General features: G+C 52.0%; 1 protein-coding gene across 1 annotated transcript in view; it reads left to right on the top strand.

Moving 5' to 3' along the window:
• The window catches only part of huwe1 (HECT, UBA and WWE domain containing E3 ubiquitin protein ligase 1), a 231,924-nt gene extending 217,231 nt beyond the window's left edge, over positions 1-14,693 (top strand). The window contains 11 exon segments of the mRNA XM_078534896.1: positions 2,551-2,647; positions 2,831-2,989; positions 3,199-3,444; positions 4,373-4,490; positions 5,604-5,744; positions 6,812-7,099; positions 8,183-8,288; positions 10,107-10,224; positions 10,390-10,571; positions 11,315-11,505; positions 13,633-14,693. Of these exon segments, the coding sequence (XP_078391022.1) occupies positions 2,551-2,647; positions 2,831-2,989; positions 3,199-3,444; positions 4,373-4,490; positions 5,604-5,744; positions 6,812-7,099; positions 8,183-8,288; positions 10,107-10,224; positions 10,390-10,571; positions 11,315-11,505; positions 13,633-13,735 (1,749 nt within the window). The 3' untranslated portion in view covers positions 13,736-14,693.
• Positions 14,694-14,937: the final 244 nt, after the last annotated feature.

Raw genomic sequence — 14,937 nt, forward strand, 5'->3', positions numbered from 1 at the left:
CTCTCTCGCACGCGCTCTCTCTCTCGCACGCACTCGCTCTCTCGCTCGCACGCTCTCTCTCGCACGCTCGCCCTCGAGTAACAGAGAGAGAGAACATGACTGGGCTCAACTGTTGCGCCTGACCTCGAAGTCACACCCCACCAAGGCAACGGGTCACTGTAGCAAGTGTCGAACGGTATGTAGCACTGAGGAATCCCCATGGGAGTCTCACTCTCTGAAAGCTCAGTGTGAAGTCCTCTAAGATCCCCAGAGGGAGCAGAAGAGCAGCAGTGGAGCTTGTGGACAAACCTGGTCTGTACTCCTCCTTCCTGCCTCGCCATGATTAACAAGTCACTGTAACTGGCCAGAGACTTTTCTCTGTGCGTCCCTTGCTCTTTGATTTTAAACCGACTGGTAAAATGCTCCAATCTCTCCATGCTCTGTACCCTTTTTTCCAACAGGTAAATCAGCTTCAGGTGCTCCCTGGGCAGGGATTGGGAGGGGGGTGCGGTTAATATGCTTGCTTTGACTGCACTGAGTCTCGGGACTTAGGAAGCCTGGTCTGATCCCTGTGTGTTCCTCGGCTGATAAGCCGTTCTGTTTGTTGCTGTGCATAAACCACCCTCTTGTTTTGGCGCGTATGGCTGCTTATACCTGGCTGGGCCGGGTGTCATCGTGCATGCTTTGCAAAGTACCTGTGGTTTATTAAACTGCCTTCGCAGCTTTGTCCTAATATCCAGCCTGTCGTGAGCAGCTGTTCCTTTGGAGACTGATGGTCGGGGGGGTGGGGTTCATGGGTTAACGTACAGACTGTGCAGGGTTTGTAGTTTATGCAGCAGTGAGTGGGCAATCCCACCAGGTTAGCAGAGGCCAGTTACTGGCAACTAGTAACCAGGGCTGGCATATTGAATTTTCCATTTGTACAACCCTGGGGAGTTTTGACGAGCGCAAGAGCTTGTGCCTTTACTGAGGCACTTTCTCCTAATTGCCTATTTTCAGAGACCAGGAAAATCGCGGCATAGCAGCGTCAAGTGTTAAACCGAGGCCCTGTCTGTCCGCCCAGGTCACCGTGAGAGATTCTGTTCCCAAGATGGGCCAGTGGGCGGACGCAGGGGAGTGTGGGTGAAGTCTCCCTGTTCCCCACGGACAATAATTATCCCTCAGCCAACATCAGGTCGCCGTTTGTGGGAGCTTGCTGTGCGTCTTTGGACTGCCCCGTTTCCTACTTTGCAGCAGTGAGTGCGCTTCAGAAGCACTCGGTTGGCTTTGAGACATCCTGCGGTCACTGCAGAAATGCAACGAGAGAATCCAACCATCGCCCCATGGCGTTCGATGGCATTACCATCACTGAATCCCCCACTATCAACATCCTGGGGAGGTTACCATTGACCAGAAACTGAACTGGACCAGCCATATAAATACTGTGGCTACAAGAGCAGGTCAGAGGCTGGGAATCCTGCGGTGAGTAACTCACCTCCTGACTCCCCAAAGCCTGTCCACCATCTACAAGGCACAAGTCAGGAATGTGATGGAATACTCCCCACTTGCCTGGATGAGTGCAGCTCCCACAACACTCAAGAAGCTCGACACCATCCAGGACAAAGCAGCCCCACCTGACTTGGCACCCCATTCGCAAACATTCACTCCCTCCACCAACGCACAGGGGCAGCAGTGTGTGTACCATCGACAAGATGCACTGCAGCGACTCACCAAGGCTCCTTCGACAGCATCTTCCAAACCCACGACATCTACCATGTAGAAGAACAAGGGCAGCAGACACAGGGGAACACCACCAACTGGAAGTTTCCCTCCAAGTCACTCACCATCCCGACTTGGAAATATATCGGCCGTTCCTTCACTGTCGCTGGGTCAAAATCCTGGAACTCCCTCCTTAACAGCGCAGTGGGTGTACCTACACCACACGGGGACTGCAGCGGCTCAAGAAGGCAGCTCAGCACCACCTTCTCAAGGGCAACTAGGGATGGGCAATAAATGCTGGCCCAGCCAGCGATGCTCACATCCTGTGAATGAATTTTTAAAAAAATCCCCTTCTTTCAGTGTGAGATCTGGGTGTGTTATTGTTTTATCTTGTGAAATCTGCTTGAAGGCTCACACTGTCGGACAGCGCAAAGGTTGACGAGAGGAATAGGTCTCAAGGCAGAGTTTTAATCGCCGGTAGGGGAATTGGGGCGGGGGTCAGCAGTCCAGTGGGGGAGAGATGGTGTGCTGAGATTGTCTTCTCTCTCTGAATTGAAAGAATATGCCGGACCTGCATTTGGAGTGAGTGAGGGAGGGACTTTCACAGGATCAGGAATTATTCCTGATAAAGTTGTTTTGTGTGTGGGTTCATTAGAAATGAGTGAGGGATAGGCTGCCCTTAAAAAAATCAGGTGTCACCACCACCCCCCTACTCCAGCTCAGTGTTGAGTCCAAACTAGCACAAAACCAAGCTGCCCTCCCAGAACAGGTTATTAGAACCTTCCCCTCCATGTCTGGTGATTCCTTCTATTATTTTTTGCTTTTTTTCTCTCTTTTCCTTTTCTTCCACCAACCTCCCCCCTCCCCTTAAAGTCTGAGACGAACCCGGCAGAAGGAGCTTCCCGAAGAGATGAGTCTCCCATGGACGTGGACCAGCCGTCTCCAGCTGCCCAGGAGTCGCTGTCACTCGGTAGGTGTGAGAAGACGGGTGGGTGATTGCGCTGTGCGTGAATGTCTCTGACTGCCTCCCTGAAACCACCAGCCCACTCTCCTCTTCCCCCCTCCCACCCACCCACCCACCCAACCCCAGCAATAAAAGATTGCCCAGCACGACTCGAAAAGGCTCTTGTTTCTTTTTGTTGCTTGCGGGCAGGCTCTGAAGGAAGCCACGCGAGCGAGAAGGAGAAGGAAGAGGAGAAGCTGCCCGAGCTGCCGCTGCTGAGCGAGCAGCTGAGCCTGGACGAGCTGTGGGACATGCTGGGCGAGTGCCTGAAGGAGCTGGAGGAGTCGCACGACCAGCACGCAGTCCTGGGTGAGCCGGGGGGGGGGGTTTTGGAAACTGATCGCGGGAAAGGGCTACGGTCGGGACACCCGAAACCAGGGGTTGAACGAGAGGGAAGAGAAAGGATCGATTTAATGTGTACAGAAAAGTAAGTTCTCCCGTGTTCCTGTGCAGCTTTCCCTTGTACTGACAACTCTCTCTCTCTCTCTCTCTCCATCCCTCCCCCCATCTCTCTCTAGTGTTGCAGCCTGCAGTCGAGGCCTTTTTCCTCGTTCACGCGACAGAGAGGGAGAGCAAGCCGCCCGTGCGCGACACACGGGAAAGCCAGCTGGCCCACATCAAGGATGAGGCACCGCCCCTCTCGCCTGCCCCCGTCACCCCAGCCACACCGTCCTCCTTGGACCCGTTCTTCTCCCGTGAGCCCTCGTCCATGCACATATCCTCCAACCTGCCTCCGGACACACAGAAGTTCCTGCGGTTTGCAGGTGAGTGGAAGGGCCAGGATCGCCAGCGGCTTTTCTGATGTGGGGCACCTTGAAACAAAAATGGGATAGCTCATTAGAATTCTGTTGAGCCCTTGAGCCTTAAAGATGTGGGACTGGGCTTATTTTGTTTTTCCTGCCCTGGGAGTGTTTGACGGGGATAGCGTAGAGGGAGCTTTACTCTGTATCTAACCCTGTGCTGTACCTGCCCTGGGAGAGTTTGACGAAGACAGTGTAGAGGGAGCTTTACTCTGTATCTAACCCCGTGCTGTACCTGCCCTGGGAGTGTTTGATGGGGACAGTGTAGAGGGAGCTTTACTCTGTATCTAACCCCGTGCTGTACCTGCCCTGGGAGTGTTTGATGGGGACAGTGTAGAGGGAGCTTTACTCTGTATCTAACCCCGTGCTGTACCTGTCCTGGGAGTGTTTGATGGGGACAGTGCAGAGGGAGCTTTACTCTGTACCTAACCCTGTGCTGTACCTGCCCTGGGAGTGTTTGATGGGGACGGTGTAGAGGGAGCTTTACTCTGTATCTAACCCTGTGCTGTACCTGTCCTGGGAGTGTTTGATGGGGACAGTGCAGAGGGAGCTTTACTCTGTACCTAACCCTGTGCTGTACCTGTCCTGGGAGTGTTTGATGGGGACAGTGTAGAGGGAGCTTTACTCTGTATCTTACCCCGTGCTGTACCTGTCCTGGGAGTGTTTGATGGGGACGGTGTAGAGGGAGCTTTACTCTGTATCTAACCCAGAGTCATACCCAATGCAAGGAGTGAAAAAGCGTTAATTTATCACCTGTAATATCACAAAACTCATTCACACTACTGATTCTCTCCATTATAAATAATCTGACTTAAAAGTGATGTCAGAGATTCAGGTCCTAAATGTTGGTTGGTTCAACTGTCTGAACTTCTAAGTTGTTCCCATTTTACAGAAACCCACCGGACGGTGCTGAACCAGATTCTGCGTCAGTCCACCACACACCTGGCAGACGGCCCCTTCGCGGTCCTCGTGGATTACATTCGGATCCTCGACTTTGATGTCAAACGCAAGTAGGTCCACACAAAGGCGCAGCCTGTGTCCCTTCTACTCTGGGGCAGGTTGTAAGCGAAACTTGGGGGTTAAGACCGTGGTAAAATCCCGGGTTGGTCACCGTGGCTTCGATTCTGTCGGCCTCTAGTCATCCAAGGTGTGGAACCTTTGGCAGACAGAGGCCTTTCTGCTCACTTTTGCTCCTTAACCCACCCTCCCTGACTAAAACAAGGTAAGGCGCACCATCCCTGTTAACTCGGAGTGCTTAGAAACCCTGTTTCACCGGTGCTCCGCACTCTTATTTTAATTCGTAATTCATTCCCTGGATGTGGGCATTTGTTGCCTCCCTCTGAGTTGCCTTTGAGACGGGGGATGCAGTGCTCATACGACCGAGTGGCTCGGTGGGCTACTTCAGAGAGCAGCTCAAAGTCAACTCAGTTGGTGTGGAACTAGAGTAAGGATGACAGGTTTCCTTCTCTACAGGACATTAGTGAACCCGTTGGGTCTTTGTCTTTTTTTAAACAGCAATCCGATAGCTTCACGATGATTTTTTTCTTTTCAAATTGCAGGTTTAATTATTTTTAAGCTGAACTCAAAATTCCCCAGACTGCCTAAGGCGGGATTCGAACTCCCGATCTCGGGATCAGACTATGGGCACAGCCGTTACCGCCGAACTGACCAATGGGCGTGCTTACGAGTGGCCTGAGCCCTGTCCATACACTTTGACCCTCTGGTCGGCTAGGTTGCCTGGGGGTGGAGGGGGGGGTGGGGGAGGCTGGGGTGGTGCCATGAATGGGGGAAGGAGGCATCAGCAAGGGTTCTTAGTGCCGCCCCTGCGCCATGTATCTCACCGGAATGGGGAGCGTCGGTGTGTAGTGTGGGGCCTGACTAGAACTCTTTGTTTTAAATTCCAGTAACATTATAGACGATTAATCTCTTCACGACACCCTGTGCTTTCTGATAGCACAGATAGTGGAGGACGCCTGTCTTTTACCCCCTTCCTTCCAGTTTGAATGTTGGGCTCCAGAATCAGGGTGCAAGTCCCCTTCAGTCCTCACTGAGCTCCCCGCGGGCTGCCATGGGCAGGTTGTCACCTGTTTGCTAACCCGCCTGCCCCTGCTTCCTTTGGCCAGGTATTTCCGTCAGGAGTTGGAGCGTTTGGATGAAGGAATCCGCAAGGAGGACTTGGCGGTGCACGTGAGGAGGGACCATGTCTTTGAGGACTCGTACCGGGAGCTCCACAGGAAGTCCCCCGAGGAGATGAAGAACAGGCTGTAAGGGCACAAACTCTTGACTCCTAGCTTTCGATCTCTTTCCTTTGCAGAGCTGAAGGGATTCAATCAGGGATTTGCCAGCTCTTTGACGCTGGGGCCGCGTGTAAAGTTGAACAGAGTGGTTGTGACGCTGCTGTTGCCGTTAAGAGATGTCCACAGCTGATGGCCCCGTTCCCAATGGTTTGCACCTTTCCCAGCTACTGGCGCGGATGGACCTCGGCTCCTGATACGGGCCTTGTCCGCCCGCCAACTGGGCTGAGCTCCCCGAGGTTAGAGGGCTGGGCTGGTGCAAGTAAGTTCGAGCGGGAGACGCTGTGGGTAAGTGAGATGTGCCCAGTTACCCAGCGGGTGTGCAAGAGGCAGTGAGGCTCCTACAGCTTCAGTGGGTCGAGCCTCACAACCAAAATGTGAGGATAAAGTGGCGGCTAACCTTCGTTGGATGAGATCTCGCTCTCGCAACTGTGCGCCCGCTCTCTCTCCCGCTCTCTCTCCCGCTCTCTCTCCCGCTCTCTCTCCCGCTCTCTCTCCCGCTCTCTCTCCCGCTCTCTCTCCCGCTCTCTCTCCCGCTCTCTCTCCCGCTCTCTCTCCCGCTCTCTCTCCCGCTCTCTCTCCCGCTCTCTCTCCCGCTCTCTCTCCCGCTCTCTCTCCTGCTCTCTCTCCCGCTCTCTCTGTCTCTCTCTCACAACTGTGCTCTCTTTCTCTCTCTCACAACTGTGCTCTCTTTCTCTCTCTCACAACTGTGCTCTCTTTCTCTCTCTCACAACTGTGCTCTCTTTCTTTCTCTCTCTCTCTCGCACATGTGCTCTCTTTTTCTCCATGTGTGTTTGTGTCAAGCCTCTCCCTCCCCCGTGTGCATGGGTTGTGGTAGCCATTCCCCCTCCCCCTCTCCCCTTCCATTATACCCCTACTGACTGCCTCGAACTGTTCTGGTGCAGTGGGAAGCGGTTGGCTCAATTCTGAAGGCACTGAGTATCCGTTTCCCCTCCAGCGAGGAGCGATCGGGACAGCCTGACCCGCACTTGCCCCCCCGCGCCTCCATATCTAATGGCAACCGATTCCCTTTCCAGGTACATCGTGTTCGAAGGGGAGGAAGGACAGGACGCCGGAGGCCTGCTCCGCGAGTGGTACATGATCATCTCGAGGGAAATGTTCAACCCCATGTACGCGCTGTTCAGGACGTCGCCGGGCGACAGAGTCACGTACACCATCAACCCCTCGTCGCACTGTAACCCCAACCACCTCAGCTACTTCAAGTTTGTGGGCCGCATCGTGGCGAAGGCAGTGTACGATAACCGCTTGCTGGAGTGCTACTTCACCCGCTCGTTCTACAAACACATCCTCGGCAAATCAGTCAGGTACGGCCGTATGGATTAACTTCTCATCCACCACCCCCCCCAACCCCTCGTGGTCTCGGGACGTCCCAAAGCGCTTGACCGTAGAGTACTTTCAAAGTGTTGCAGGGAAACACGGCAACCAATTTGCACACAGCGAGCTCCCTCAGGCAGCGACGTGACGATGGCTAGGAAACCTGTTTTCGTGACGTTGGTCGATGGTCCCCAGGCCGCCGGAGAGAATTCCACCCCGCAGTACCCTTCCAATACTGGCTGGGCTGTGGGATCTTTTTATCCACCTGTGGGGGGCCTGGGCTCAATGTCACATCCAAAAGACAGCACCTCCAATGTTGCAGCACTCCCTCGGTACTGGCACTGGGCCTGGGTTAAGTTACCCAGCCTTTGGAGTGGGAACTGGGACTTGAACCCGTGACCTTCTGACTCGGGTGAGAGCGCTCTCCATTGGGCCATGGTTGAATGTTAAGCGGGCGCTCGGGGAGACTCGTATTTGGCCTGCAGTGCTTATGTTTATCTGGGCGGGTTACAGTGTCAGCCATTAAACCAGGGGTGCTGCAAAACGTTGACAGTGACGCAGGGGATTTGTTGGTGTGAAGGGAAGGGGTGAGGGTCACTGCTCTGGGGCATGTGTTTGAACAAGGTCACCCACCTCTCGTTCAGTTTGGAAGTATGAGAGGTGATCTTATTGAAACAAATAAGATCCTGAGGGGCCTTGACTGGGTGGATGCTGGAAGGATGTGGAAGAGACTAGAACTTGGGGGTTAGTTTAAAAATAAGGGGCCTTCCATTGAAGACGGAGATGAGGAGGAATTCTTAGAGGGTCGAGAGTCTTGGGAACCCTCTTCCCAGAGGCAGGGCCAATGAATGTTTATAAGGCAGAGGTAGATAGAGTCTTGACCAACAAGGGAGTTGAGGGGGGCTATCGGGGATAGGCGGGAATGTGGATTGGAGGCTGCAGCAGGCTCGAGGGGCTGAGTGGCCGCCTCTTAATTCGTATGTTTGTATGTTCAACAGGGTGTGGGCACCAGAGAGAGGCCGTGTGTCTTTCTTCTTGAAGAAATGAAGTATAAACTGTGTTTGTCTTCACAGGTACACAGACATGGAAAGTGAAGATTATCATTTTTACCAAGGGCTGGTCTACCTGCTGGAAAATGACGTTTCTACACTGGGTTACGAGCTCACCTTCAGTACAGAGGTACAGCCAGCCCTGAGACACTGATTTGGGTCTTAGCCACCACCACCCTGGTCCCAAGCAGAATGATAAAAGCACAGAGGTCAGGCCCTTCAGCCCATCCTGACCCTGCGCCAGTGTTTTACCCAGTCTAATCCCGCTCTCCCCCTCACTCCCCGCACCCTTTAATATCCCACCCAGTCTAATCCCGCTCTCCCCCTCACTCCCCGCCCCCTTTAATATCCCACCCAGTCTAATCCCGCTCTCCCCCTCACTCTCCGCACCCTTTAATATCCCACCCAGTCTAATCCCGCTCTCCCCCCTCACTCCCCGCACCCTTTAATATCCCACCCAGTCTAATCCCGCTCTCCCCCTCACTCCCCGCACCCTTTAATATCTCACCTAGTCTAATCCCACTCTCCCCCTCACTCCCCGCACCCTTTAATATCCCACCCAGTCTAATCCTGCTCTCCCCCTCACTCCCCGCACCCTTTAATATCCCACTCAGTCTAATCCTGCTCTCCCCCTCACTCCCCGCACCCTATAATATCCCACTCAGTCTAATACCACTCTCCCCCTCACTCCCCGCACCCTTTAATATCCCACCCAGTCTAATCCCACTCTCCCCCTCACTCCCCGCACCCTTTAATATCCCACCCAGTCTAATCCCACTCTCCCCCTCACTCCCCGCACCCTTTAATATCCCACCCAGTCTAATCCCGCTCTCCCCCTCACTCCCCGCACCCTTTAATATCCCACCCAGTCTAATCCCGCTCTCCCTGCACCCTTTAATATCCCAGCCACTCTAATCCCACTCTCCCCCTCACTCCCCGCACCCTTTAATATCCCACCTAATCTAATCCCGCTCTCCCCCTCACTCCCCGCACCCTTTAATATCCCACCCAGTCTAATCCCGTTCTCCCTGCACCCTTTAATATCCCACCCAGTCTAATCCCGCTCTCCCCCTCACTCCCCGCACCCTTTAATATCCCAGCCACTCTAATCCCACTCTCCCCCTCACTCCCCGCACCCTTTAATATCCCACCCAGTCTAATCCCGCTCTCCCCCTCACTCCCCGCACCCTTTAATATCCCACCTAATCTAATCCCGCTCTCCCCCTCACTCCCCGCACCCTTTAATATCCCACCCAGTCTAATCCCGCTCTCCCTGCACCCTTTAATATCCCACCCAGTCTAATCCCGCTCTCCCCCCTCACTCCCCGCACCCTTTAATATCCCACCCAGTCTAATCCCGCTCTCCCCCTCACTCCCCGCACCCTTTAATATCCCACCCAGTCTAATCCCACTCTCCCCCTCACTCCCCGCACCCTTTAATATCCCACCCAGTCTAATCCCACTCTCCCCCTCACTCCCCGCACCCTTTAATATCCCACCCAGTCTAATCCCGCTCTCCTGCTCATTCTCCATAACCTCAGTTAGCTTTTCAATATGCAATCCGGTGTCATCCTTTTCCAAAGAATTATCGCTTCAGAACTTGTGCTGAGAATATCATATTCTGACCAAACTTTTAATGTACGGGTTGAGAATGGGGGTCAGCGCAAATCGTGCCTGATTGAATTGAACAGTGGAGCAGGCTCGAGGGGGCTGCCGGGGGTTTGAGGCATTGTCTTGGGGGTGGGGGGCGGGTGGAGGAGGAATAGGACGGTCGCTCGATTTTTTACAAGTTCTACACGCTCAGCCTTTTGAGTGCAGCTGCTCTTCGAGGTCAGCAGCAGTGGGGGTGAGGTGCGGGGGGGGATGTTTACCCTTATTCCTCCTCGGTCGTCCTTTCCGCCAAAGGGAGGAAGGAATCGCTAAAGCCGCTTTGCCAATTTTATTGCAGGTGCAAGAGTTTGGAGTGTGTGAGGTACGGGAGCTGAAACCAAACGGAGCCCACATCGTTGTGACGGAAGAAAATAAGAAGGAGTACGTCCACCTGGTGTGTCAGATGAAGATGACAGGTGAGTGCCGGACGGGGTTCGTTCCTGTGACTGAGAGGGTGGAGGGGTATTGGGGCCGAGGGCTGTTGATAAATACTGTGGGCTTGGGGCACAGAGGGGTGGTGGTGGTGGAAAACGTTTTCTTAGAAAGATATTGAGTTTTTTTGTTTTTTCCCCCTGGGGCAGGTGCGATCAGGAAACAACTAGCTGCCTTCTTGGAAGGATTCTACGAGATTATCCCAAAGCGGTTGATCTCGATCTTTACAGAGCAGGAGTTGGAGCTGCTCATCTCTGGTTTACCGACCATTGACATCGATGACTTGAAAGCAAACACTGAATACCACAAGTACCAGGTTAACTCCATACAGGTGGGACATAGCGGAACGACCTTCACCGGTCACCGGTCAGCGTTATCATATTCCTGCTTTAGACAGTGGTTGCCCTCCACCTTCAGCCAAATGTTATTAGTGGAACTGTGAAATGGAATAACTGTCTCAATTTATTTACAAAAGAAAACAGCAGCCTGTACGGATTCTGATCATCCACGTGTGGGTAATGTCCAGAGAGAACATGGTTAGCTGCCTAACACTAGGGTGCAGGTCCGTCACTGGATAGCACCAGAGCATAGTACTGGTGGGGACGGGTCTGTCACTGTATAACACTGGGGTACAGTACTGGTGGGGACGGGTCTGTCACTGTATAACACTGGGCTACAGTACTGGTGGGGACGGGTCTGTCACTGTATAACACTGGGGTACAGTACTGGTGGGGACGGGTCTGTCACTGTGTAACACTGGGCTACAGTACTGGTGGGGACGGGTTTGTCACTGTGTAACACTGGGGTACAGTACTGGTGGGGATGGGTCTGTCACTATAACACTGGGGTACAGTACTGGTGGGGACAGGTCTGTCACTGTATAACACTGGGGTACAGTACTGGTGGGGACGGGTCTGTCACTGTATAACACTGGGGTACAGTACTGGCGGCGACGGGTCTGTTGTCCTCCTCGACTCCTTGGGGCAGGCGAAGAGACAGGGTGTTGAGAATTAGACAACCCTCCCCTTCCCTTTATTCGGCACGTTTCAGAGCTCTTGTGTGTTTCACCCACAGATCCAGTGGTTCTGGCGGGCACTGCGCTCCTTCGACCAGGCTGATCGTGCCAAGTTCCTGCAGTTTGTAACCGGTACCTCCAAGGTCCCTCTGCAGGGATTCGCAGCCCTGGAAGGAATGAACGGCATCCAGAAGTTCCAGATTCACAGAGACGATCGTTCGACCGACAGATTGCCCTCGGCTCACACTTGGTGAGATTTCACCGCGGCGCGCGTTGCTTTATTGGCTGTTTTGTTGGCGTCAGCTTTGGGCTCTGTCACCTCCGAGTCAGAAGGTTGTGGGTCCAAATCCCACACCAGACACTTCGTTGGGAGTGCTGCAGTGTGGGAGGTGCCATCTTTTGGATGAGACCTTAAACCGGAACCCTACCACTTTTAATTTTAAAAATGACCTGGTCACTCTCTTTGTGGGGGCTTGCTGTGAGCGAATTGGTTGCTGCCTTTCCTACATGGCAACAGTGAGCACGCTTGTACGTCATTGGTTGTGAGGTGCTTTGGGACGTCCTGAGGTGGTGTAAAGGCACTGGAGAAATTAAATATCCTTCTTTCTGTTCTGCCTTGTCTGACCATGATGTGACGTATATTAGTGCTGCAGTCACTAATAAAAAGAGACTTAGGAACAGAGGGAGGTGGTTTAGCCCCTCGAGACTGTTCAGTGAGATCAAGGCTGACCTACCACCCAGCTCCAATATATCCAACGCCTTTGGCCTGTATCCCTTACTGCCTCAAGTTAACAAAATCAACCAAGAGCAGCTTTAAACTTAACAATTGGCCCGGCATCAATGGCCGTTTGGGGAAGGGGGTTCCGAACTCCGACCACCCTTTGTGTGCTGAAGCGTTTCCTCATTTCACTCCTGAAAGGTCTGCCTCTCTTTTTTAGACTCTGCCCCCTCATCCCAGACTCTCCACCCCCCTCCAGTTTCTCGCTATTACCCTGAGTATTGCTGAAAAAAGAGATATGTTGAAGCTTTTCATCTTGCACTCAGCAGGACACTCCAGCAATATAAGTGGAAAACAGTAAGTTAGACTGCATGTGAAGAGAGTGCTGATTGGTTGGGCAAGTGGCGCTGACTCATTCCTCAGGGCAATGCTTTGACCAATCAGGGTCAAGCTGCCTGGTTCAAATGTCAAACAATGCTTGGCAGTTAACTGTCAGTCACCAGCAGTGGTGCACGTGGAACAAGTGTGATGCTAGGTATGTAGGCCGTGGCATCCCAAAGACTGGCGGATCGCATCAAACAACCTGTCCCAGCTGCTGTTCGGAACGGGCAGGGTACAGACCGTACCCAACCAGCCCCTGCTCGCAAAACTCAAAACCTAGTGTCCAACAATATAAGTTGTTTTCCCCCTTATATTGGTATTCTTGCGAGTGTCCTGATGAGTGCGAGATGGAAAACTTCGACATGTCTCTTTTTTTTTCAGCCATACCCAAGTTCTGTACTATTCCTATCAGTTCCCCTGAATATCTAATAAAAGAAACTTTGATCAAATCACTTCCCTCCCTCCCCCAGAACCTTCTGAATTCCAGGGGATACGACCCTAGTTTGTGTTTAATCTCTCCTCGGAATTTAACCCTGGATCATTCCGGTAAATTCTACACTGCACTCCCTCCGAGGTGAATATTATCTTTCCTAAGGAGTGGTGCCCAGAGCATCTCGCAGTGACTCCAGGTGTGGTCTAAGCCCTGACTTCTATCCCCTTGTGGACCAGTCCGCAGGATAGAAAGGCCAGCATTTGGTTAGCCTTTTATATTTTAAAAAAAAAGTCTTTTGGAGCTGTCCATGGTGTTTAATGATCTATGTACATGGATACTCCCTCACCTTGTGTTCCCTCATCCCTTCTGTTCTTCGTATCTCTCCCACTTGCCAGGATCATGGTAAATTCTTTTCCTTTTCGAACACCCCCACACCGATCGGTCATTAACAAATTTCCCTCGTTTGCTGTGAAAACATCACGGGCGGGATTTTCCAGCCCCGGCGGGTGGGACAGCAAAATTTGGAGAGCCGTTGACTTTTCCCGCCTGCAACAATGCCTGCCAGTGTCAGGGCTGGAAAATCCTGCCCTGCGTTGAACTATTGTGATCGTTAATGAGATCGATTTTCACAGTGTCAACCGAATCTGGCTCGTTACGGCTGAGTCTGATTTGACTTGCCCCAGTGTTGGTTCCAGGGCTCGTATTGTTGCAGAAAATGACCCCGTAGGCGCTGAAGGAATCCAGTACCTGCAACCATCACCCTCTCTCTCTCTCTCTCTCTCTCGTTTTAAGACGTATCCCATTTCTTTACCCCATCTGACAACTATTTCCTTGACCCTCCTCAGCTTTAACCAACTGGACCTCCCAGCCTACGAGAGCTACGAGAAACTGCGTCACATGTTGCTGCTCGCCATCCAGGAGTGTTCGGAGGGATTTGGCCTTGCCTGAAGCTGTACAAACCAAGGAAGGACGGAACGAACAATCGGAAGACCATTGAGAAACAAAAAAGGCAGTACACAAAAGGGGAGGATTTTTTTTTTAAACAAGACTGTAAAATGTGCATAACTTGCTCTCCTCGGACTGACCTAGTAGACTTGCTTTGGAAAAAAAAAAAATGTTACAGAAAGGCAACTGCCTGTGCCCGAGTGGGTTTCTGGAGTGAGAGATTCGCACAGGGGGAAAAATATACTGACTTTGGGATAAGAAAAAAATCTCTTACATTTTCCCCATCCTCCTCCTCCACCCCCTGTTAGGTTGCATCATTGTGTGTGTGTGTGTGTGCGCGCGTGCGTGTGTGTGTGTGCGCGCGCGTGTGTATGTGCGCGCACAAGTGTCTGCGCACACACACCCTTGGGTTGTCTTGACTTGCACATTGGAGGGGGAAAGGAGGAATTTTGTTTTTTTTTAAAAAAAGAAGAGAATTCCGACATGGAAATAATTGGCTCCAGTGTCACTAGCTCAGTAACGGATACCACTTGTTGCGACGTCACTTTTCACTATGCTGTTTGTCTCGTTCTTTTGTTTATCTCTGAATCCATGCAAATATTGAAGATGTAAATAAATATTACAAAGTTTTTGATCCACAGACGGCCCTATTCAGCAGTGGAGCAAGTGACCTGCCGGCAAGAGGTCAAGGGTTATATTTGTGAATCATGGCAAGGCCTTAGCTTTGAACCGGATCCCCATTTAATCGGACGATGACACACAAGGCGCGACACAAATTAAACATTGTGACGCGGGTAGGCGGTGGGGTGGGAGGGGAGGAACAGAGGGGTGAGGAAGAAAGCTTAAAAGTTGTAAAATATGTGCAAAAAAAAGTCATTAGCCAAGTTCATGCTTTTTTTCATATTTATTCGTTTAGATTTTTTGGAAAATTCTGGAATAAATAAAAAGCTGGTTTGATTCACTTCAACATTTGAATGTTTAAAAAGGAGAGAGAGAAAAGAAAAGAGGAACTTCAGGTTCTGATCTCAGAATTTCAAATGCGACCTCTGTCCTTTTTTTTTTGCCTGTCTTGATATCCAAGTGTGCGAGAGGGAGGGGAGGGGGTTCTGTTATGGCCATTAGTACTTTGAACAAAGGAGAAAAATATACAAAGAAGATTCATTAAAGGTTTAGTTTGAAAAACATTTTTAGTCTGTCATTCTGTG

This window comes from Cetorhinus maximus, unplaced genomic scaffold (genome assembly GCF_964194155.1).
Source record: "Cetorhinus maximus unplaced genomic scaffold, sCetMax3.hap1.1 HAP1_SCAFFOLD_138, whole genome shotgun sequence".
NCBI lineage: Eukaryota > Metazoa > Chordata > Chondrichthyes > Lamniformes > Cetorhinidae > Cetorhinus > Cetorhinus maximus.